At 37.2% G+C, this 23,207-nt stretch overlaps 1 protein-coding gene across 4 annotated transcripts; it reads left to right on the forward strand.

Annotated features, from left to right (window-relative positions):
* The first annotated feature begins 3,115 nt into the window (after positions 1 to 3,115).
* LOC131699706 (thyroid hormone receptor-associated protein 3-like) lies at positions 3,116 to 22,890 on the forward strand. 4 transcript variants are annotated; one of them, XM_058997465.1, is made up of 12 exons: positions 3,116 to 3,448; positions 3,587 to 3,685; positions 10,760 to 10,924; positions 14,308 to 15,258; positions 16,539 to 17,270; positions 17,523 to 17,695; positions 18,490 to 18,601; positions 18,814 to 18,898; positions 19,951 to 20,138; positions 20,714 to 20,885; positions 21,033 to 21,188; positions 21,359 to 22,890. In XM_058997465.1, the coding sequence occupies exons 3-12, from the start codon at positions 10,791 to 10,793 to the stop codon at positions 21,593 to 21,595; spliced, it is 2,940 nt and encodes a 979-aa protein (XP_058853448.1). In that variant the 5' UTR covers positions 3,116 to 3,448; positions 3,587 to 3,685; positions 10,760 to 10,790; the 3' UTR covers positions 21,596 to 22,890. The 4 variants fall into 4 exon arrangements, with proteins under 4 accessions (XP_058853448.1, XP_058853446.1, XP_058853447.1 ...); XM_058997463.1 differs by having other exon boundaries at positions 3,117 to 3,448; positions 21,030 to 21,188; XM_058997464.1 differs by having other exon boundaries at positions 3,117 to 3,250; positions 21,030 to 21,188.
* Positions 22,891 to 23,207: the final 317 nt, after the last annotated feature.

The raw sequence follows: 23,207 nt of genomic DNA on the forward strand, positions 1-23,207 counted from the left end.
CAACTAACTGGTCACCAGAAGGCAAAAACATTAAAGAGAACCTATTGAAATTCACAATATAAACTGAAGCATTTGGTCAAAACACAATATTCCAGTTGGCTTGTGAGTCATCATCACTATTCCACTCCAAGAATAGCATCTGCTTCATGGATCAAAAGAAGAGCTGCAGCTTGGCACATTAGTATTATTTTTTAAGTGGTACCACTTGCTGCCCCTGAGCAACAGAGACAGAGGAAAGCATAGATAAAATGCCAGAAGAGATCTTGGGTAAATCATGCATGTGTTCTTCAACTGCAGTGCACACAGGTGGGGGAGGGGGGGGGGCATATTAACATTAAACCTGACCAAAATAATCCTGTTACTTGTGAGGCATGACAACTGATATCCACAGCTGTAGTAAGTTTATGTTGAGGTTTTTTTTTTTATGAAGCACAATACTAAAATAAAAACGGGAACTGGGGAAGTGCAAGAATGGCGTCCTGACAAACGTAAAACATTTGTTTTTCTTGTTTTAGTATACTTCAACAGCTGGTTGAAAATGTGCAGCCAAATTATATTTAATGGGAAGGCAGCTGTGATACTGAAATGGCAAATCAATGGTTCTGTGACAATGGTAACAGAAGGGCAACTAATTCTATGAGAACCAATGTGCTACCATATCAAGACCACCGTGCAATGTCTGTTGAAAATCTGCTGTGTTGCTGATGATTCTTCAGGACTATCTTGGCATCTCAATAGCAATGGTATCCCAATGGTAATTTGTCTTTAGGGTGAAAGCAGTAGCTTGTGTACAGTAACTGTGATTCATACACACAAGTTTACTATTGTATACAGTATTATATATTGTATACTATACTAAGATATAGTGTTTTGGTCACAACTATAGAATACAATCATATTTGTAACCACTATGCAGAACAGCAGGGCATGCCTTTTAACCTCCACTCATATTCCATAATGCCAGTGCATCACACAACGTTGGCTGTTACAAGCAGGAACCATCTTTTTTATGATACTATAGCGAGCATCAAAAGAAACTAATCACTATTATAACACATTTATTTTTTAAATAAATAAGGTATATAAATGGTGGACATTGACAAATGTTTTGGTTTCTTTTTAATCACTCGATCATTCATCCTTGACCATGACACTCTTGAGTGACTATGACTGAAGCAGATGCACTTAATCACCTAATTGGTGAAACAGTTGATTGGACACTGGATATGGAGTGATTTCAGCTGTTGAATTGCAAGCTTGAATAAAAGCAATAAAGAAAATCACAGAAAAAAAACCAAAAAACAATATGCCACGTCTGTCAAGAGAGCAGCGCCTTCGTGCAATCGGCATGTTTGAGGCTGGACTAGGGCAGCGTACTGTGGCTCGCCGTCTTGGGTGCTCACAGCCAGCAATTTCAAACCTGGAGAGACAGTATAACCAGACACACTCTGTCAATGACAGGCCAAGAACCGGGAGACCAAAAGTCACAACACCTGCCCAAGATCGAAAGATCATTTTGCAGCATCTTCGTGATGTCAGTTGTTAATCAGCACAATAAAAAGTCACTGCACCTGCTCTAAAACAGTTTTTTTTAATGTAAATGTTGCCGTGGTTCCTTGAAGCAGGGAAATCTGAGCTCAGATACGATCTTATAAAAAGAAAAAATTAACTAAACAAGAAGTGCTTTGACTGTCAAAACTTGAAAAATATTGTACCGAGTGACTGAGTCAGGAGTTCAAACACAGGCCATATGTTTATACTCGATTTTTGACCGAAGTCCACATACAGTACATGAGGACACACTAAAGTAACCAATAAAGTTGTAATTTTAATAGAAGTTAAGCTTTTTTCTAGACAAATGAAACTTGAGTTCTCGGCCTACCTTTAAGGACCTTTACTTCCAAGAGTTTGGTAACTTGAGATAACATGCTCTGCAAGTGCATTCAACTTTACTGGCAATGATGTCACAGTGACCTACTTTTCCCTGGTAACAACTGATTGGCTGAGCTTTTGTAGGCTATGTTTCTGGGGGCCACTTGTTGGCCTCTTGGTTTAGTGAAACATTACAAACAATGCTAAGCTAATATCATTTCCAAGTCAATTTGCATAGATTACAATGGTTTTAGCCTGCTTTGCACTTCACCCTTTTACATCCTCATAGAGTATGTATCACTTTGCTCTACTATGCTTTCACTGTACTTGTTTCTACTGTATGCGTGTCCATAGTACACATTACCTCATTCATCTTTTTAAGACCACAATGATTACAGTACAGCACAGAGATTAAATGTTATCAACAGTAACAATATAAAATGTACTTGTATTTGACTTTAGTCATGCTTTGAATAGGTTTTTGTTCCCAGCAAAGATTAGTGTCTTTATTGAAACAGATGTACACATATTAGCTTTGTAAACAGTAGCATGTGCCATGTGACTTTACTATTTGATCTCTGTTTCAGGGTTTCTTTATATGCTACAGTACATGCGGTATAGAGGTGTAGTATTTGCGGAGGTGTAGTCCCCAAATGTGATGAAGGTACTGTAGACACTAACCCAAACCTTGGTACCCAAATTGGTCTATAATCTGACACGTCTATATCATAATGAAATGCATGTGTGTAAAAATATTTACAGCTGTCTGTATTTTGTATTCAAAACAATATTCTTTTATATATATATATATATATACACAGAGAGAGAGAGAGAGAGAGAGAGAGAGAGAGAGAGAGAGAGAGAGAGAGAGAGAGAGAGAGAGAGAGAGAGAGAGAGAGAGAGAGAGAGAGATTAAAAACCAGAAACAAAGACAAGGCATTTATTTTAAAATGGTACACATTGTTGTGCTGCATGTTTGTTTCCCGTCATGTCTTTTGTTAAACAGTCTCTATTCAAATTATATTTGTTTAAACACCAGCTGTACTGCAGTAATTATTATTATTATTATTATTTGCAAACAATCAGTTTTAAACTGAATAAATCCAAAATAAAATCAAATTAATTAATTATACCGTATTAAATTACAGTCTTATATAAAAAAAAAAAAAAAAAACAATATACTGTAACACATCAAATAACTTAAATAGAAAATTGGAGGCTGTGCGCCGCGGGATAGTTGACAGTTGAACGCCAACTTCCCCTTCCTCTTCTATGATTGGAAAAAAAAGACGTCGAACGTAAGGCATCACCAGCACAGCGACGTTCTCGGGGTTCGAGTATCAACGCGTTAACGAAAGGGAGCTTTGGGCCTGTTTATGTGCGTACTATAAACCAATCTGATAGATCGATATTCCACAAAAGAAAACTGCTGTTTACTGTTTCTTTAAAATAAATGTAGGCGGGAACAAGGCGTCACAGTAAACCTTGTTTGACAGGAAAAACCAGGAAGGAAATGTGTCCTCTTGTTCTGAAAATACTCTGTAGTATGAATGTAATGGAGTAGCATTTGCACACGGTAAAGCTCTGATCAACCATACGTCGTTTTTTTTTTAAAAAAAATGTGTATTCTTACTTATGCCCTGCATTAAGGGCTCGAATTACCACACTGGTTGTTTGAAGAAACAAAAAAAAAAACTGTTTTCGATTTTTGCAGGTGGAAGAAGGATCTGAAAATCTTGCGAATGGTAATATTTTGTGACGGGTGATAAGTTCAGCGTTAGCACAAAGAAACACGTCGAAAAGAGAAAGTAAGGTAAGCGTTTTTTATTTTTTTTTGGATACACAACCGTTCGCATGAGCTTAGGCCTACATAACAATGCATAAATAAACGTCTCTTGCGTACACACGTTGTACTACGCATTATTTTGAACCTACAAGTAGTGTATTGCTGTAGTTTAAAGTTAATGTGATATGTCTCGCTCACCAAAATAATATATATATATATAATATATAAACATTTTTATTACGTCAGATGACCACTATCAAATGATAAATAGCTTAAAATTGCCGTGAAATTGTTGACATCACTAATATATATATATATATATATATATATATATATATATATATATATATATATATAATTTACTACATTTAGGATGAAAATCCAAGTACGAGTCGGTGGCACGTATCGGCAGGTCCATAAAATACATATTCAAATGGCGGTTGATTTAGGAAAGAAACAAACACGTCATAATGTACATGAACCGGTTTATTGACACATGAGATGTGTATATTCTCTTGACAAAAAACATATAATAATGTTTTTTTTTCTTTAAATGTATTTTTAAAATATATAAATACATCATTGGTGAAGTGTTACAGTAAATCGGTGGAAAGATGAGATGGCTGAAATTAGCATGGTAGTAGGAGGCGGAGTTGAGCAGGATTTTGATAAATCCACGAAGCGATGTGATGAATCATCCCAACTGTTGCTCATCCCCCACACCTTATTAATAAATCACTCCTCTTTTATAGGTTCGAAATTATAACATTATACAACTTAACTGTGCGACAGGTTTCAGAGTACAGATTGTGGTCCCACAGATTCATGGATCTATGCGTTACTCCCGAGGAACTTAAAAAAAAATTACCCTTAGGCCTGAAAATCCACTCTGATATTGTGTTTTTGGACTAACGATCTATTAACAGTTTACCATATTCAGTCCATTGAAATCATAAAGAGAAATCCTCTAGAATGCCCAATAGTATGCATACGCTGAAAACATTGGTGAATTTAATTGTGCAATTAGGTCAATTGATCTAATTTAACATTCTACTTGTTAAATTAACTGCCTGCATAACCCAATGCTAGTTGCAATGCACAATAATTACTGAACTGAGTAAAGTGGTCTTATTGACCTTTATATAGAGCGATCTTAATATTTATTTATTCAAAGGGACTGAGGGAGACTAATCTTTAATGGTGAGCTGTTCACAAAGAGACACTGTAGTGGAAGATATATTATGTTTGGAACAAAGACATGGCCTGAAATCTTAATGTTTGCCTAGAGCTTGGGTACAACAGGCCCTGCTAACTACAACTCCCAAGAAACTCACTTGACCCTTTTTGAATTGATAGTTTATGATGCAGGAAAACATCCTACATGCACTCACCAGAAAGAAGGCAAAGTCTAAACAATAAAGATAAATAAATAATTCAGTCGAGCATATATCTTTGGAGTCTTAGACATTTGCTAACATGGTAATTATGGGACTAATCTGCATTGCTGTGGTGTCAATGTGTTGGGCTGATGCAGTTAACTGTCCAGCAGCTTGCCAACCACATCCTGTTGCAAAGAACGATCCAAGACGTCTGTGTTTTGCAGTGCAGTAGTTCCATTTCATACTCTGCTTTGCACGGATGGATGCTCAGCTTTAATGGGTTCATATTTCATTATGAACATTTTTGAAGTTAGGAGATATCATTAACATGCTAAAATTAACTTCCGCCCACAAGTATGTTAAACATTGACATTGCCAGAGCAAAGTCTTTGTCTAAATCAAGAACACAAGTAAGAAAACAAAATGTCTGTTTATCCAGTAATTTAGAGTAGCCATTTGCTTATCAGACATTAGAGCTGATGAATACTTTTCCTTTTAACTTGTATTGAAGGCGTTGTTTACGTAGGGACCATTCTTATAATTGGTTTAAACAATTAAAAGTATTTTGTCACACCAATCTCCCCTTCTCTCTCCTGTTCCAAGAAACGTTCTAATTGTATTACTTTTTAATTTTTTTTTAATAACTGTTACAGCAGCACAGGAGTTTGTTTCCTTTACCTTGCTGTAGGTGGCCCAATAATTGGTCAACTACAGTGTACTTTACAGCTGTATAAATAGAGCTTTCCAACATAATACAAATCAGTTGCCTTGGTGTCTGTGCTGTAGGTGTGCAATAGCTTTATTTGTTACATATGTATATATATATAAAAAAAGAATAACACCAAAAGGCTTATAAAAAGGATATTCAATGCAAGACATTGTTCTATGGCACAATGTTCCTTTGAGGGACCTAGCAGAAGATAGTAATGAAAATACAGGATGTCAAACTGTAAGATATGCATGCAAATAACCAGAGACACTAATGGTTATACCTGTTTATGTGTATACTGTGGTATTGTAGCACTAAATGGAATACATTCAACTAGAGAATTCATTTTGTTTAATTAATGTGCTCCAAAAATTCTTCAAAGGTCAGAGGTTGAGCTGACTACAGACGGGGAGAGGATTGGATGCAGGATTGCTTTGAGTTCAACTAAAGTGGTCAGGACAAAATTCTAATGTACAGGAAGTAACATGTCTGTTAGGGATGAATATGGGTTACTTCATTGGGTCTTTTTGCACATAACACATGAATGTTTTACAAGGCTACACATTAAAAATAATAGTAAATAAACCAACATATTTGCTGGCTTGCTGTAATGTCGAATGATTAATAATTGACTGCTTATCTGTGACGTTAAGTCCGATTAGCACTTATGTAAAGTAGTCTCGTTCTAATCCGGTTTTGTAAAACTAGCTCACGAAGTTTCAGTTCTGTGCCTATATTTAAGCCACTTCTTTGCAAGACTTTGATTGCACTTGATGACTCACAAGCCCAAAAACCTGTGTTATAATACTGAAAACCCACCCATTAAAAACCTGCTAACCACTGTGACACACTCAGCCAAATCAAGCTGCTCTTCCTGATATGGAGGTTGGACGGGTGCTTTTTCCTTGGCAATATCAAGTTACTATCTCTTTGTTTCCAGCCACTTTCACCCTAAATGATATAAACAGGTGACAGACACCACGTGGAACAGCTGTCCGTTGTGAGGCCTTGACTTGGACTCTGGGAGATGATAATCCTGTATTTTGACCTGAAACATTTGTAGATGTAAAATCCCAGTGATTAGACTGCCCATGTACCAGACAGCTGCGCTTTAATTATCATTTGGGCTACTTCACTCTGAAAATGCATCCCTCCCCCTGTTTATAACTGTGTACCTCAGTCATATCAGTTTTACTGAGGCAAATCTGTTGCTGCTGACTGTACATGAGATCTGCTACATTTAATTAAATACAGCATTGCAGAATCATTTTGATTAGTCGTCTTCATAATAGCGCCTGCAAGCCACTAATGGTCCCTAGGTACCCAGTGTGCAACCCACCTTCTGTCTCCAGGTTAATTGTACACTTGTGGTTTTCTTTAGTTTGAAAAATAAAAAATAAACAGAGCGTAATCCATGTTAACCAGCCTACAGATATGAAGGGCTTTGATTCAAACTTCAGTGGGCCCTATTCACAAAACTTTTAAGGGATGTTTTTTTGAGGACTTTATTTTGTAAAACTTATGAGAATAAAACAACGAACCAAGAGTCAGTGTTGTGAACTAAAAACATAATTTAATAATAAAAATGGGCTTCATAAATAGTCCTTAAAGTGTTGTGTTTGGTGGAATACATTATGATTAAAACACTGCATTGCCTTGGCCCCAAATAAGTAAGTTAATGTGGTACAGTTCCATTGGTTTAAATGGATGAGGTATTTTATGTTTTTAAGATGGAAGATTGTGCAATGGCAGACTGGTGTTGTTGTGTAAACCTTACTGTTAAAAAGAAAACAGTTTTATTTTTTTTATTTTTTATGGCAAAATCTGAGAATAAACTCTCCCGGACTGCATATAAAATCTTGATTTTCATGGAATGACGCATTGGTTATTTTGGGATAATTCTCTGTAGCGCAGCCCAGACTAGCACACTAGTAAGAAGAATTAAAACCTGATTGTTTTTTTACTATTCCATATAAATCATTGTTGCTTAAGTCTGTTTTAAAAACAATAAACTGATTCAGATTGCTTGCATGCACAGAAAGCTATCCAACTTTTATTGAAATCGAAGATGGCCTTTTTTTTTTTTTTCATTTACTCAATTATTTTTAAAACAACCTTAAGAGTGTGTGTTTTTCATTGTGGATATTAAGCAGAACAGAAGGTTCCTTTCAAAACCCACCGTTAGCAAAAATTAAAAGTCAAGTCAGCAGCCACAAATAGCAGGCTTTGGGAGCCAAGAACAGTACCACTGAAGAAAGAGGCCCATGAAAGAGTAAAAAAATCCATGTCAATATCCTGTAGTTTCAAATGAGAGCAGACATACACAGATTACTATGCATTATAAAGTTGGATGATTGTCTACATCTGGTAAAGTAGGATTATATCCATTTAGCTTTTCAGGACTGCTGTACAGGTATACATACATTCTGAACTCTTTTGTTGCCCAACCCTCGGTGCCAACAGAAATGTGGCAGCAGCAATCTGTTCAGTAGAAAATGCTTAATTATTTCATGCTTTGTGTGATTCTTGGCTTCACTATAGAATAAAAAATAAAAAAAAGAAGTAGAGACAAGATGCCTAGGCAAGTGTTTACATTTGCCTTTACAAATTTTGGGCACATCCTGCAGTCTAAACTCGGAGAGGAACTGCTGCATAATTGCTGGAGGGAAGACCCCAGCAAGACTGCCTGTCCCATGCCAATAGAAACCCACAGCATTTGTAGTAAATGGAGATTTGATTTAATTAGATTTTTCTTCGTTGACTGTGCAGAATTTAAAAAATGATGATGGTTAATCCATATAACACACAGTCATTATAAAGGATGAGCCAATCCATGAAAACGGTATGTTATATGATAAATCCTCAATATCAGATTGATGGCAAGCCTAAGATTTTTTTTTTGTTATGATCATAAGTTTGATCATTAAGCCTTTGAATTTCCGATAGTTTGATATTGATATCCAGATCCTGTTTAGTTAGTTAGCTGGCTTGCTTTTTATTTGGAACCGTGATTAAAGTCATTTAACTTGATACCCAAAGTAGCCAGTGCCAGAAGCTATACATTTGTAGAAAGCGTAACCCTAATCGCAGGAGAGCTTTTAAAGTGTCTGTTAAATTAGGAATGGGTTTCCCTTTACAAATATAATTTGCAAAATTAATAGCATACTGGTTTTGCCCACATGGTCGTATGAGAATTCTAAGGTTTTATTGAGGGGATTAATGAAAAGGAAGGCATTCCGTATTAGTTGACCTAATGACTGCAGCTGCAGGCAAAATGGCCATTGACTCTTCTTTTTATAACTAACGTGGGATGGGTCAAACACAGGCTAGGGGATTTATTTGTTTAATGTTTTCCATATATTTCAATATCTTATTTATTTGTCGCCTAGTATAATTTTGTCGGCCTATGGCGGTTGTGCTTGTTTTTTGCTTCCTTTTAAAAATGTTGTAGCTGCTGTACTGGTACCACAAAGCCAACACATTAGTCATAATTACAACTCATTTATTACCGTACTTCTATTTTCAGAAATACAGGACAGTTCCTGTTTGATGCTAAAGTTCGAATACAGTTCTTAAAAAACAAACATTGAGTCAAGTGAAATCCATTTAAATGCTGCTCAAATCATGATCGGGGTGCAAAAGCATTCAATTCTAGAAATTGCATTTATTCATTTTAGTGCATGGTGGTTTCCTAAACTATTTATAGTGGAACAAATAGCATTACACTACTGTGCTTAACTCTGTTTCTTTGGCTACTGGTCCTATTAAAGCTATTTATTTGATCTTTGCTTCACAGTTTTGGTTAATGAGTTCAAAGCAGTCTGAAAAGGAATTGAGGAGTTATGTAAGAGTGTATAGGCAGTTTTCAGTCATGTAGAACACATTTAGTAAAGGGTGAGGTTACATGTTTTAAAGCTTCATTTGAGTGCTAGTCATCCCAGTACATTTCAGTGGTGATAAAGTAGAGTATTGGGGGATAGGTGCTTGTTGAGCCAACAAGTTGGAGTTAAAAACTAAGGCAATTGATCAGTGCTGACAGTGGAAACCGGGATAAGTCATTTGATCCAGGCTGCTCTTATCCTCGACTCTTGAAATGCTATGATTACTACTTGGAAGAACCTAAACACCCGCCCCCCCCAAATAACATTCATCTCTAATCCCAGGTTGACGATATGCTAGCAGTTCTTTATTCTAACAAGGCATTGTTAGACGTTCTGCAGGTTTGTGAAGTTTAATACCAAACAAATCCTGTGCTCTGCAATGCTCTGTTTTGTCAAAAATAGTGGAGTGGAATTTTCCGAAGTGTATTTGAGCTTTTTTGTGAAGATATCCGTGTCATTTTTAGTTTAATTTTGTCCCACAATTTTGCATTTTTATACTAAATGTGATTCTTTGGTATCTCTTTATTAAAAATTCCTCCATAATTTTGCCCACACAAGCGTCCTAGTTCTGTGAATCCTGTTTTCAGTACTGGTTCTCATTTTAGAAGTCAAACAGTTTCACTTTTACTGAACCAGCAGCCACAGGCAATGTAACTTATTTTTTTTATTTATTTTTTTAGTGTATTTTTAATGTTAATCGCTAAGTCCCAGCATTGTTTTTTCCGATCCCTTATTGGAGTAGTTATTGTCCAAATCTAATGTCAACAAAGCACTGAGCCAGCAATTAAATATTTTCCTTCTTGGAGGAAATATCCCATTAGGACCAAAACACTCCAGATAATGTGAATATATATATATATATATATATATATATATATATATATATATATAATGTGTATTTTAAACAGATAATTAAGTCACTGAGACCTCTTTTTATATTGTAAAATGCCCACATCTACAGTAAAACTTAGGGCATCGACATTGTAAAGGAGGTTTTTGTGTGCATGTCCATTTCCAAGGATTACTATGCAACTCCTTTATTGTGTTTACATTGTATCATCTAACATACATGAAGTTTCTGTAAAGGGTGTTGAGAATATAATGTTTAAAAACTTTTTGTGTGTTTCAACAGACAGCTGAAGGAATCTTACCTGTCAGCAGCGATGTCCAAAGTACCGAAGTCTAAGTCTGCCTCCAGATCCCGTTCTAGATCAGGGTCTAGATCCCGGTCCCGTTCATTCTCAAGATCTCAGTCAAGAACCAGGTCAAGATCCCGCTCCAGAAAACACCGATACAGGTAACACACAATTCAGTTTGAAGCTTAACCTAACTTAGAGCAGATCCCTGTTACTGCTCCTTATTTAAAGAGCCCTTCTTGAGGAAAGACTGGGGTAGATTCTAATAGCTATTTACTCTAAATTGACATTGGCACATTTTCTTTAACAAGTTAAACCCAGCAAATAGTGTTACCAAACCACAATGAAACATTTTTTTAATTGAGGGGCTGTTAAGTAGCCTGACGTTTTAGAATTGTAATTGGGTGTTTTTTCCTTTTAGAAAGAATTGCGCTAATGACGATTTGGATTAAGTAGCTTTGAGAATCCAGTCCTGTATGTTTTCAATAACCTTTTTTTCCCCCATTTAGCCATTCTTAAATATTAATGTTTTCCTGTTTTTAGTATTAAAAGTACTGTAAATTTGATTACAGTACATAATTTCTACATGTGTTTCCATTGTGTGTTTTTTGTTTTATTTTGGAATCCCATCTGTCAGTTACAGAAGAATCAACATGTAAATTGAGAGCACAATTTTATTACAAAACACACTATTATATGAGGAGATTATATATTTTTTAATACTATGGCTGAAACCCTCTCAGATTTTGTAACACAACATGTTCCATACTTTGTACTTGTCGGGTGGAAATGATCGTGTTGTGTTTTTTTTAATATTCTGGAAAACTTGTCTTTGAAATTTTGAATGGATTATGGACCTGAGACGCTGTATAAGTAGGTGGTATGGTGCCAAGCAAGAAATAATAATAATAATAAAAAAAATAGCTTGAGTTATTTAGCTGTGACAGCAACGATTATTTTTGCTGTGTATTATTGTGCACACGCTTCCTGTATTATAATATAGGGTTTTCAATATTTAGAAATAAGCTTCATGTAACATATGTCAGTATTAATAATACAGAGTCTGTTTCTTATTCGCATTACTAGCAATGAAATATTTTATTTATTTTTTAGATCCTTTCTAATCCAATGAAATTGCCTTGTGTGTAGAACTAGTGCGTTGGCATAACAGGATATTTATTATGTTTTAAAAAACTAAACCGAGGCATGTTGCTTTATACTCGTCAAGTGATTCAGTTTCTTGTCTAGACAATTTTCAGATAATGGGGATTTCCATTCCAAAGAAATGCTCTTCATTTGTTTCAGCTGCAATGATTTTGCCGTTTTTGGCTCTTAATTACGCTCTACTAGGTGCACACTTAATCTTAATGCTTTTTATATTTGACCTTCTAGCAATCTGAACATCTGTTGTTGCAGAACTATCATCAGTTTATTCAGATGGAAATGTAATATCAGGTTTACTGTTTCTTGCTGAGATGGTTAACTCTGGCAGTGGGCTTCTGAAAACCTTAAATTCTTCAGAGGTGTCGAGTGTCAAAAGACAAACTAACTACACTTAAAAATCTGACATATCAAACATGAACTTTTCCGTCTGTGCAAATCTTTGTCAGGACCTAACAGACTTGCGGTTGTGTGTTTTGATTTGATCTGCAATGTCTTGAATTTGAATAAACCACCAACTGGAGGATCATGAGGGTGTGTGAAATTATTTGTAGGTTAAGAGGCTTAGGTGATGTTAATGTTTCATTTTGTGTTTTTATTCTTGTAAAAACTATTTTTCCAGTCTCTGTGTGGTAAAAATAAAAGCAATGTCATTTTATTTAAAAACAAACAAACAAAAAAGCAAAACTGTCTATTATAAAGTGAAAATGTAGGATTTAGTGCATATATTAGTAATGTAAACCTCTTAGTTGAATCTATTTTATTCCTGTTTTGTACAAGGATTGGCATGCCTTAAGTAAAAAGAGAAAATCCAATCTGGGTATTAAACACAATTTACAGCAGGCATTTCTAGTAATTGGCAGCTGGAGCCCTCCATGGGATTAGCAGAAATGTTTCCCATATGGCCCATGTGACTGCCTCTTTCCACCAGAGCCCACATAAGAGATACAGATTCAGTTTCGTAGGCTGAGTTTGCAATGCTCCGTGTTGTGCTTTCTCAGTTTAAACTTGACTCCAATGACAAAACGCACTGGGTGAGTGTACAGAATTTGCATGAGTTCTTTTAAAACTAACAGAGATCTCCGCAAGTCTTCTCATTTTATTTTGCATTGTACAAAGTATGTTTAAAAAAATAATAATAATAAAAACTATTAGAAAGTTTGCTGCTGTTGAAGAGAACAGTACTGTTTTACTGTTTGTTCTATTTTGGTTTTTATTTTTTCTGTTTTGTGGTTTGTCTGTCTTATTTTTTAATTAAATTGTTTTTTTTAAGTTTGGTGCCTAGAATACTTTAATGTTTGATAAAACATTTAGGTTAGATGTATTGTAGCTAAAAAAACCCATAAATTTAACTTAACAAGAATACAAATAAGTTAGCTATGTAGTGCTACAGTACAGCAAATGCCTTTTTATTTTTGTGGTTTATTATCTTAAATATGTTTTATTGTTTAAACTTTTCTTTTTATTATTGGTTGTGGTATAAATGTTTTTGGCACATTTCTAAAGAAGAAACAAAGCACTGTTAGTCGTTGCTGTGTGGTCCAGTGGTTAAAGAAACGGGCGTGTAACCAGGAGGTCCCCGGTTCAAATCCCACCTCAGCCACTGACTCACTGTGTGACCCTGAGCAAGTCACTTAACCTCCTTGTCTTTCGGGTGAGATGTAATTGTAAGTGACTCTGCAGCTGATGCATAGTTCACACACCCTAGTCTCTGTAAGTCGCCTTGGATAAAGGCGTCTGCTAAATAAACAAATTTTTATTTTTTTTTAAAGATTTTTTTAACATATTTTATTTTTTCCAAAGATCAGGATAGGTGTGTGTTGGGAAGCATAATGCCAAACAACAAATATTGAGTAGTTTAATAATTTAACAATGTTCAATATTGGCATATAGCCATTATGTGTTAGGGCTAACACACTCATATTTTAAAACTGTATGGATGTATGTACCCAGTATTGGCACAGCATTTGCTGAATAATTGCTGGAATAGCTCAACGGTGCCCTCTTGTGAAAATTAAGTAAACTGCAGCCAATTCATTCATCAGCTTTTATTTCTAGAAATAATCAGAACTTTTAGATATTGCAAAGTAAACAGGAACCTAGAAGTCGGATACCTAAAATGCATTAAGTGCTTACTTCATCTGGCTTTACAGCTTACATTTTACACCTTGAGAAACAAAACTTCATCTGCTGGAAAGAGCTGTTTGGTACGCTGAACATTTAAAAAATCTATTTTGGACATGCTGCTGTGTTAGAAAGCAGAGACTCAGGTTGTTGATAGCAGCAGCATTTAGAACGTTACAAATGGCATTTAATGATTATACTCTGCTGTCAGTCTAAACTGGGAAACACAGCTATTCATTAAGTTTTCTTCTCCCCCCAGTTCTAGATCGCGCTCTCGCTCAAGGTCTCGCTCCCCGCCCCACAACAGGGAGCGGAACTACCCAAGGGAGTATCAGAACAACAACCGCGAGTTCAGGGGGTACAACCGAGGCTACAGGAGGCCTTACTACTACCGCGGACGTGGCAGAGGATACTTTCCACGGGGCCGATTCCAGCGGGGTGGAGGCTATGGCAATGGCAATTACCGGCCCAACTGGCAGAACTACCGGCAGCAGCAGCCCCAGCAGCAGCAGCAGCCGCAGCACCATCAGCACAGCCCCAGGAGAGGGCGCTCTCGATCCAGAACTCCCAAGAGAAGGTCTGGAAGCCCGAGATCCAGGAGCCGATCCAGATATTCTGACCGCTCTTCCTCTGACCACTCGAGGAGGTCCAGGAGGTCTTCCTCTTCTGACTCCCGCTCCTCCTCTCGCCACAGCCGCTCCGGATCTTCCAAACGGAAGACCGTAAAGGGGCAAGAGCAGAGTGGGGCAGCGGTTTCTGCGGCCATGGAGTCCCAGATAGCCGAGTCCAAGGATGAGGGGTCTTTAAGCACCGCCAACAACGAAAACGTGCCTGAGCTGTCCTCGGGTAGCTGGCAAGGCTTGACAACTTACGATACCAGCCCTAAGCGCGCCAGCCCGGTGGTTCGCTCTGCAATCATCGTGAGTCAGAGCGCCGCCGCAGCACGCCCCAGTCCTGCTCTGCAGTCTATCGCAGTGAGGCGCCCAAGCCCGGCTCAGAGAGGCTCACAAAGCCCATCCCGATCCAGTGCTTCGGCACCGAGCCCAGCCTTGCGCAGTGCCTCTTGGCAAATCTCGGGCATAGGCTCATCTAACAAGAGCCCTCCACAGAAACAAAGCCCCTCGGCAGTTTTTTCAGGCTTTGGATTCTTTTCGAAGGAGGAGAGCAGCAGGACAGGTGACACAGGATCTGCTGTTCCTTCATTTAAAAAGTATGTGTGTTTTTTTTTTATTTATTTTTTATTCTTGATTTCATATCGCCTGTAAAACAATGTAACTTATCTCACTGTTTACAGGCATGAAGTGCTGTTGCTGCACTATTACTTTTACCACATGCATGCAAATAAGTGGCTCATCAGGATGAGGAATAGCTTCTTCCCTGGTTTTCCCATTTACTGTACTGTAAATATGCAAGTATCTGGATTTAGCAGGAGCTGCAAGGCACATCTGTTAACAGTATTAAGCGGGTGTAACTGAGGTGGGAGTACATTTAGGATTTTTTGAGCCCCATGGGAATTTTGCTTTGGTGTATTTTGAACGTTTGCCTTTGTCATTCAACAGCCGTGTACTGCTGTACCATTTACAATAAAGCTAGTACTATACTAGGCCTACGTGATGATTCAAGCTTAAGAACACATTTTAATCCAAATGGTACATTAATACACAGTTGAGGACTAGCAAAGTCTTAGGAAGGACTTGTATGTTTCAATCTATCTTTCTTCTTTTTTTTTTTTTTTTTTTCTTAGGACTTTATGATAATATTTTTTTTTTTTCAATTTTTAGTTCAGCTTCAAAGACCCATGGAAGACTTATTTTATTATGGGAGCTCTAGTCCACAACTAAAAGTTAATTAACAAAGCAAAAGTATGACGGCTTGTTTATGCATTAGATACACATGATGGGCAATCTCAAATGTTTAGGAGAGGTCTAAGTAAATATATAAGTAAGTATGAGACTTTCATGTGAATAAGATAATGGCCATTATGTGACATGTCCATTACAATAGACATCTTATTATCTGGCCTCTATACTGTTTAGCTAGCAAACAGAAAAATGCATGAATGATTGGTATATTCTGTATAGGCAATTAAATTACTTGGTTATTGTAAACAGCTAACATTACAAACTTGCAGTGACTTATTTACTGAGCTTTTTTGAGATGCTGCACTTTTTCTCTTGTAAGAGGTCTGTCCTATCATATTGATAAAGCTTAGAGAATACAAGAACACTGTTTTAAAAAATAATTATCCCTTCTGTTTCTGGCAAGAGTGTCCTCTCGCACTCAGAATGTGACATGCCTACATTCTAAACTAATTGCACTAACAAACATTTTTATATTTGCACAACATCTACCTCTAGTCATATAGAGTGTGTTGTCTTTTGCCGATACAAAACGTGTGAGATGTAACACTCAACAAAAGCAAGAGGTGCAGATGAATGACCTTAAAAGCACCTTTTAAAAGTGTCCCCCCCCCTTATTTTAATTTAACAGGTACATGGAGGAGCAGAAGAGTAAAACTCTTTTGCAGGAATGGGAGAACGGAAGAGAGAAAGACCAGAAAGCAATAGATCTAGAGAGGGATAAAGGGAATGGCAAGGCAGGAACCTCCGAGAGAGGGGCTGCCAACATTACTCTCAAGTCCGAGTACTATGGCAAAAGCGAAAAAGAAAAATACAAACACAGCAACGAGACTGAGGAAGAGCATGAAAAGAGATACAAAGTTAGGAGCCAAAAAGAGCGCGAGTTTGAGGAGGATCCTAAGTTCAAAGGCAAAGTCACCGTCACTGCCAGCAGAGGTCAGGACGCGCTTGATGAGCGGTTTAATAAGTGGGAGGAGTTTGCTTACTTCCCCACCACTAAGGAGAAGCCTAGGAAAGTGGAGGATGAGGATGGTGGTGATGATGATGTTGAAGATGAACTTTATAGGAGCATGAAGGAGGAGAGAGCAGTAGCTGCAGCGAAGAAAGCAGAGCCAAGCGGCTACCGGGGTTTTTCTCCTGAAAAGATCCCAAAAGCCAGTAGGTACAAGGAAAAGCCAGGGCCGAGCCCATCCACACCTCCCAGGAGGAGCTCTGAGAACAGAGAAAGGGAAAGGCTTGTGGCCAGGAGGGAGGAGAGCCCACCCAGAGCGACCCCACCCAGAGCGACCCCTCCAGCTTTTCCTGGTTATCGGGGATCTGAAGTCAAATTGAGAGTGGATCCTTTCCGGGAGGAGAGTGCAGGGTAATTGTTTATTTTCAATTAAACCTCTTGTAGATGAATATCAGAATGGTGACTTTATTTAATAAGAGTCTCATGCAACTTTCACAAAACTAATAAGCAAAAAAACAAAACAAATGGGCTTTGGTTTGGATAATGACGCTAAGTAAAGACTAACTTGTGATTTTTCTACATGATCGCAAGGAGTAGGGGTGATTTGTTAAGCTGAGATGTTGTTTCAGGTTATGTGAGTTTGTTTTTCTTTCTTTTTTCTAGCTGCTCTGGTGTATTGGCAAATGAACGCCGGCTCTCTCGTGATCTTGTGCATCCCAGCAAGCAAGATCAGGAGTTCCGCTCCATCTTTCAGCACATTCAGGCTGCCCAGTCCCAAAGAAGTCCTTCAGAGCTCTTTGCGCAACATATTGTCACCATAGTTCATCATGTTAAAGGTAATTGATTACTGGACACCTCGCTTTCAACCTGCAAGACGGGATTGAGTAGCAAAGTCCTTTACCAACAATATGCATTACTACTGAATATTCATTTCATAGTCTGATAGTCTTGTCTGTGTGTGTACGCATGCGAGAGTGTAATATATACACATTTTTGGCTCAAGTGCATGACATCCTAATTTATAACTCTGTAAATTTCAATAATGACATCACTTAGGTGAGCCTATGGAAATAATGAATATTGATAGAGTCAAAGTTTGGCCACATTTCAAATGTAGTTCAATAAATTCCTTTCTATGACCATAATTCCTTGCAAACTTTATCAGGTGTCCTAAGTATCACACTCCATTTGGGTTAGGAGAGTTGAACCTGATACAGAACCATGCCAAGGGATGACTTCAACGAGACATAGATAGTCATACGTTATTCACTGTTCAAAGATACAAATCCATGGAAGATGTGTTTTCTGGTGTACTGCTGGATATAAAGCTGTTTTGATTACCATTCTATCAAAGGAAATAATTCCTACTCTGCAGTTAAGATGCTAATTAAAATGGTATCTCTGTGTTCTTTCCCCCCACTATGCAATGGTAAGTTTTAGTCCTGTTTGATACACACTAATTTCTCTTTGAGTTTGCCTCTTGCATTGAGGATTACCTTAAGTCTGATTTGGTGTAAGTTAAAGATAAGCCTCCCTCCTTTATTGCAACAGAAAGACCCACTCATGTAATGTGATACAGATGACACAGAATTTTTTAATTTTTCTGTATTTCCTTTTTTGAAATCCACAGCACAACATTTTGAGTCTTCGGGGATGACGTTAAGTGAACGCTTTGCCTTGTACCAAAGAAAAGCAGCTCAAAAAGAGACGCCCAAGACACGAAAGAGCCCAGAAATTCACAGGTAGGAACTTGCATAAGGAAACCTAAGACACTGGACACATTGTTATCCCCTGTGATGGGAGTATGGTGGAGGCGCCTGTCACATTTTGCTATATCTTGAGAACCAGTCATCCAATGGTAATGAAACTTTGCATGATTTATTATTTTTTTATTTTACTAATGGTGTCCTAATATGTTCCAATAGTGTTACTAACTTTTTTTTTTTTTTCCTAGGATAATTGATGTTTCTCCCAGTGCTTTTAGGAAACACCTACACCTGTTTGAGGAAATGAAAAGCTCCAGGGAAAGCAGTTACAAGGTGACCGGATGTTTAAATGAGGTCTTTTCCAAATAGCTGCTTTGGGAGCAAAGCAAAATATATTCACAAGACAGAGTCCTGTGTTAGATGATCTTAAGTTTGTGTTTTTCTTTCAAAGGAGGTGCATAAATCTAAAAAAATGAGCGACAGTCTGTTTGTTTTGTTTAAATATACCCTCAACCTTTGTGATATGGTTATACTGTGGTACATGGCCACCAAGTCAATTGAGGTGAGCTTGAGGGGGAAAAAAATGGAATGAACTTTGACCCAAGTATCCAAGCTGACAGAGGAATCTTGTCAATGTTGTTGTAAGTATTTTTAAACCAAATGAATCTAAACCCTCCTACTAATCATTTCACTTGATATAGACAAAGGCATGCAAAACAGTGGAATGGTCAGTCATTTCATTCTAAAATTCATTCCTCCAATGAGAGAATCTGTAGATTTCCACTTTTATATGGTGTTTATATAAAAAAAAAAATAAGTTAAAACACTGTCCCTTTGCAAGCTAATTGGTTCCTCATTATATCCTTCATGTATGAGGATCTTGGTTTCATAATATTTCAACGCATTGGATTTCAAGTGGAAGAATTATTTTTTCATCGGTTTTATGTTTAGACATTAGAAATGATAAGGACCTGCAATATATCTGACGTGCAGCACTAACTATTCATCCTTTCCTCCCCTACTGGCTTTCAACCTCAAAAATAAAATAAAATATTACCAGCAGGGGGAGCTAGAGAATTGTATTCATTCACATGTTTATCTGCTCATAAAATACTGTCTTGCTAACATATGCAATGTAGTCATTTGTTGTTATATTGGAATAATATTAATATTGAAGACATAATACAGATTTATTTCTCAAAAATGCACACTAGTTGTACCGAGAATGTCTCAATGCAGCATCCAGTGATTTTAATCCAAAAACATATTTCATCAATTACGAGGGTTTTTGAAACATGGTATCCAATACTTGTTTCTACCAGTTTAAAGAAGTTATTTGGACGTGCTCTGAGATAACAACATATTCTGAAAATTTCTTTTCACAGGGTGAAGATCCAAAAAACAAAGGTGACTCAGTGGATCTCCATCTTGATATTGAGCATCAGAAAAAATACTCCAGTAGGGAGCGAGAGCACAAAAGGGAAGGGATGAGAGATTCTGGAGACACAAGCCCTAGCAGAGAGAGATCCACTGAAATAGCAGGAAAGCATCATAAGGAGTCCAAGAAGCTCAAGTATGTGCAACATTAACTTCAGTGGTACAGGGGGATTTATCAAGCCACTTGATCATTTGAGAACAGGGATTTACTCTTGTTTTTAACAATAAAAGTTATACATTAAAAGGTCATAAAGAGCCTAATAAGCTCAAGTATGTACAGTGTTAACTTTCTTTTAAATGAAACAGGGTGATTATCAAGGTACTTGCCCTCTTTTTTTGAATAGCTGCTGTGTGAAAACTAACCAAACAAAGGATGTTTTCTATGAAGGAGTGTTGCAAGTACCTGTGAAAATGCTGCATTTTGCAGTATTTGGAAGATTTTAGTGCAGTTAATGCACCCTTGGTGATAATCCTAAAATCTTGTTGCTCATCCTTGTTGCTCTACGGTTATTTCATTTTTTCCCCCCATAGCATCGGCACAGAACAGTCATTCTAGAAACTTTTTGCAATGTGGGAATCTCTATGGGGTTTGTAAAGCATTTGTCATTTTAAGACTGAAGGTTTGGGACTGTACCATTACTGATAGAACTGCTTTCAAACATTTTTTTTGGTTGCTATCAGTATCATTTTTGTATTTCTGTGTTTTTGCAGGAAACGCAAGAAAAACCGAGAACGTTCCCGGTCTTCCTCGTCCTCCCACTCCTACAAAGGACGCGACTACACTGAGGAGGTAGAGGATAAAGAGGAGAACTTTGACAAGTCCCAGCTGGGAGCCCGGGATTTCAGTGGCCCAATGGAAAGGGGCAGAGCAAGAGGAGGCTTTGTAAGTGAGCATTGCTCTTTATACAATGATAGATCTGGTAATAGATTTATCTGACTGGACTGTTGATTTGAAAAGCAATATGTTTCCACAAGTTATATAGAAATCCCATTACCATTGGCTGTGATATTTGTTCTTTAATTGCAGCAGTTTAGGATACGAGGAAGGAGCTGGAACAGGGGGAACTATCCTGGAAACAACAGCAATGGTAACCCTCCAAACCCTTCAATGCCAATTATTCTAAAACGATCCAAGGAAGAGGAGTGGGACCCAGAGCACACACCAAAGAGCAAAAAATATTACTTAGTAAGTGGCTTTTGTATGCAGGATTACTTGAATGTTCTTTTTTGTTTTGTGGTGAAACAAAACCATGAAGGCCAACCAGATCCCATACCGGAGTTTGGAAGTTCTTCTTTTTTCTTTTTCTTTTTTCTTCCAAGCATTATAGTAATGAATAATTGTTGTTCTTAAACCAGCATGACGACCGGGAAGGAGAAGGAGATAAGAAGTGGGCCGACAACAGAGGCCGTGGTCGAGGCACCTTCCAGCGAGGAAGAGGGCGCTTCCTGCACAGAAAGTCTGGCACCAGCCCCAAATGGACCCACGACATGTTCCAAGGTAGTGGAGAAGAAGGAGAACTACAGGACGACGACAGCGAGACAGAACACAAGGAAGAGAACAAAATGAGCGCCACTGCTGCCACAGAGCAGTAGGCCCAGGGTCATTCACATACAGTAGTCACAAAAGCCAACTCTTCCTTTTATTATCCGAGCCAGGAATGGCTACAGAACCTGCTTGACTTAATACAAACCGAATACCAATGCGAATAAAGTGGTGTATAATATATGCAGAAATCAATTTCATGACTGCCTATTTGGAGTCTTGTCACAGGAGAGCTTTTGGGTTTTTATCTTTTAAAAAGTACTATTCCTTTAACTAGTATTTAGCATTATCCATGTACTCAGTGTGACATTATTTTTGTCTGGGGAAACAAGGATGGGCTAAGAATAAATATGAGCACACCTCTTCGCTTTTTCATTTTTTAAATTTATTTTTTTGCATGGCTTAAGAAGGCATAACTTTTATTATGTTATTATTTTTTTGTGCCCCAGTCTAGTATAGTTTAACTGCTGGTATACTTTCTTACTGTCTTTCCTAATACTATTGATATGAACTGGCAACATGATAACCACATCTTCAGCAGGTTTTGCAAATAAGAACTGATTGATTGCATGCTGGTCGGTGATTTTAGCTGTCAAAGACATTGATCTGAGACCCTTCCTGGGGTTAAGGGACCAATCTGGTGTGGGTCAAGTGCCTATCAAACAGGTTTGCTAAAAATAAATGGTTGCTGTCTGAATGTAATAGACTATACATTTTGGTCACTGCCTATTGGGTATCAAAATGATTTATGATGATGGTTTTGTACATACTAAAATAAAATAACTCAATGGAAACAGCTAAACAGTTGCTAGGTTTTAATGGCAAGAATAAAAAATAGTTAGTTTCAGAGACAAGATTTAAGTTTCAACTAACTGTCCTAAGGTTAAACCATTTTAGGAATGTGACATTATTTAGATTTTTTTGTTTTAAATAAGTAAATCTGAATTTCTAAAAACATTAGGAACAGAGGAAGCAAGTCTGCACTCTTTAAATACTGGAGCCTTTTATCTGCTTAGTTTAAAAAAATTGGTTTTTGAATAATAGTTTAAAAAGTATGCTCTTGTACTGTTTCTCTTCGATATATTTCTTTTTATGTGAATTTAGTGTTGCAGGCATTGTGTTTGTTCAGTCCTTCTCAATATGCTTGCTTGTTTGCAGTACATTTTTTTTCTCTAAAAAGTACTTAAGAGCTAAAGTCTAACTAAAGTCCTCCAACCCCCCCCCCCCCCCCCAAAAAAAAAGAAAAAATATATATATATTGTTTAGAGCCAAAAATAAAAATGTAATCAGCATAAGAAAAAATTGGTGAATTTGGAGACAGTAAAAAAAAAAAAAAAAAAAAAAAGATTTTGAGTTGCAGTGTGACTTTACCTGCACATATTTTACAATGCAGTTACACTAACTCGGTGTGTAGGCTTGGTTCTGTTCTGCATTTTAATGTACAGGATATGCTGTATGTAATGTGATTTGACATCTTGTAGCTTGCTTTTTTTTATGAATGTCTAAAGTAAACAGCATCAATTTTTAATATACTGAAAACCTTTTGGAAAGATTTTTTCCAATTGCACAATAAATGTGTTTTTTTTTTTGTTTTGTTTTTTAATGAAAAATGTTGATTAAAGTTTTTTTTCCCTCCTAAACAGTGCTGGGGTGTCATTATTG

The sequence above is a fragment of the Acipenser ruthenus genome, chromosome 23, assembly GCF_902713425.1.
Source record: "Acipenser ruthenus chromosome 23, fAciRut3.2 maternal haplotype, whole genome shotgun sequence".
Taxonomy (NCBI): domain Eukaryota; kingdom Metazoa; phylum Chordata; class Actinopteri; order Acipenseriformes; family Acipenseridae; genus Acipenser; species Acipenser ruthenus.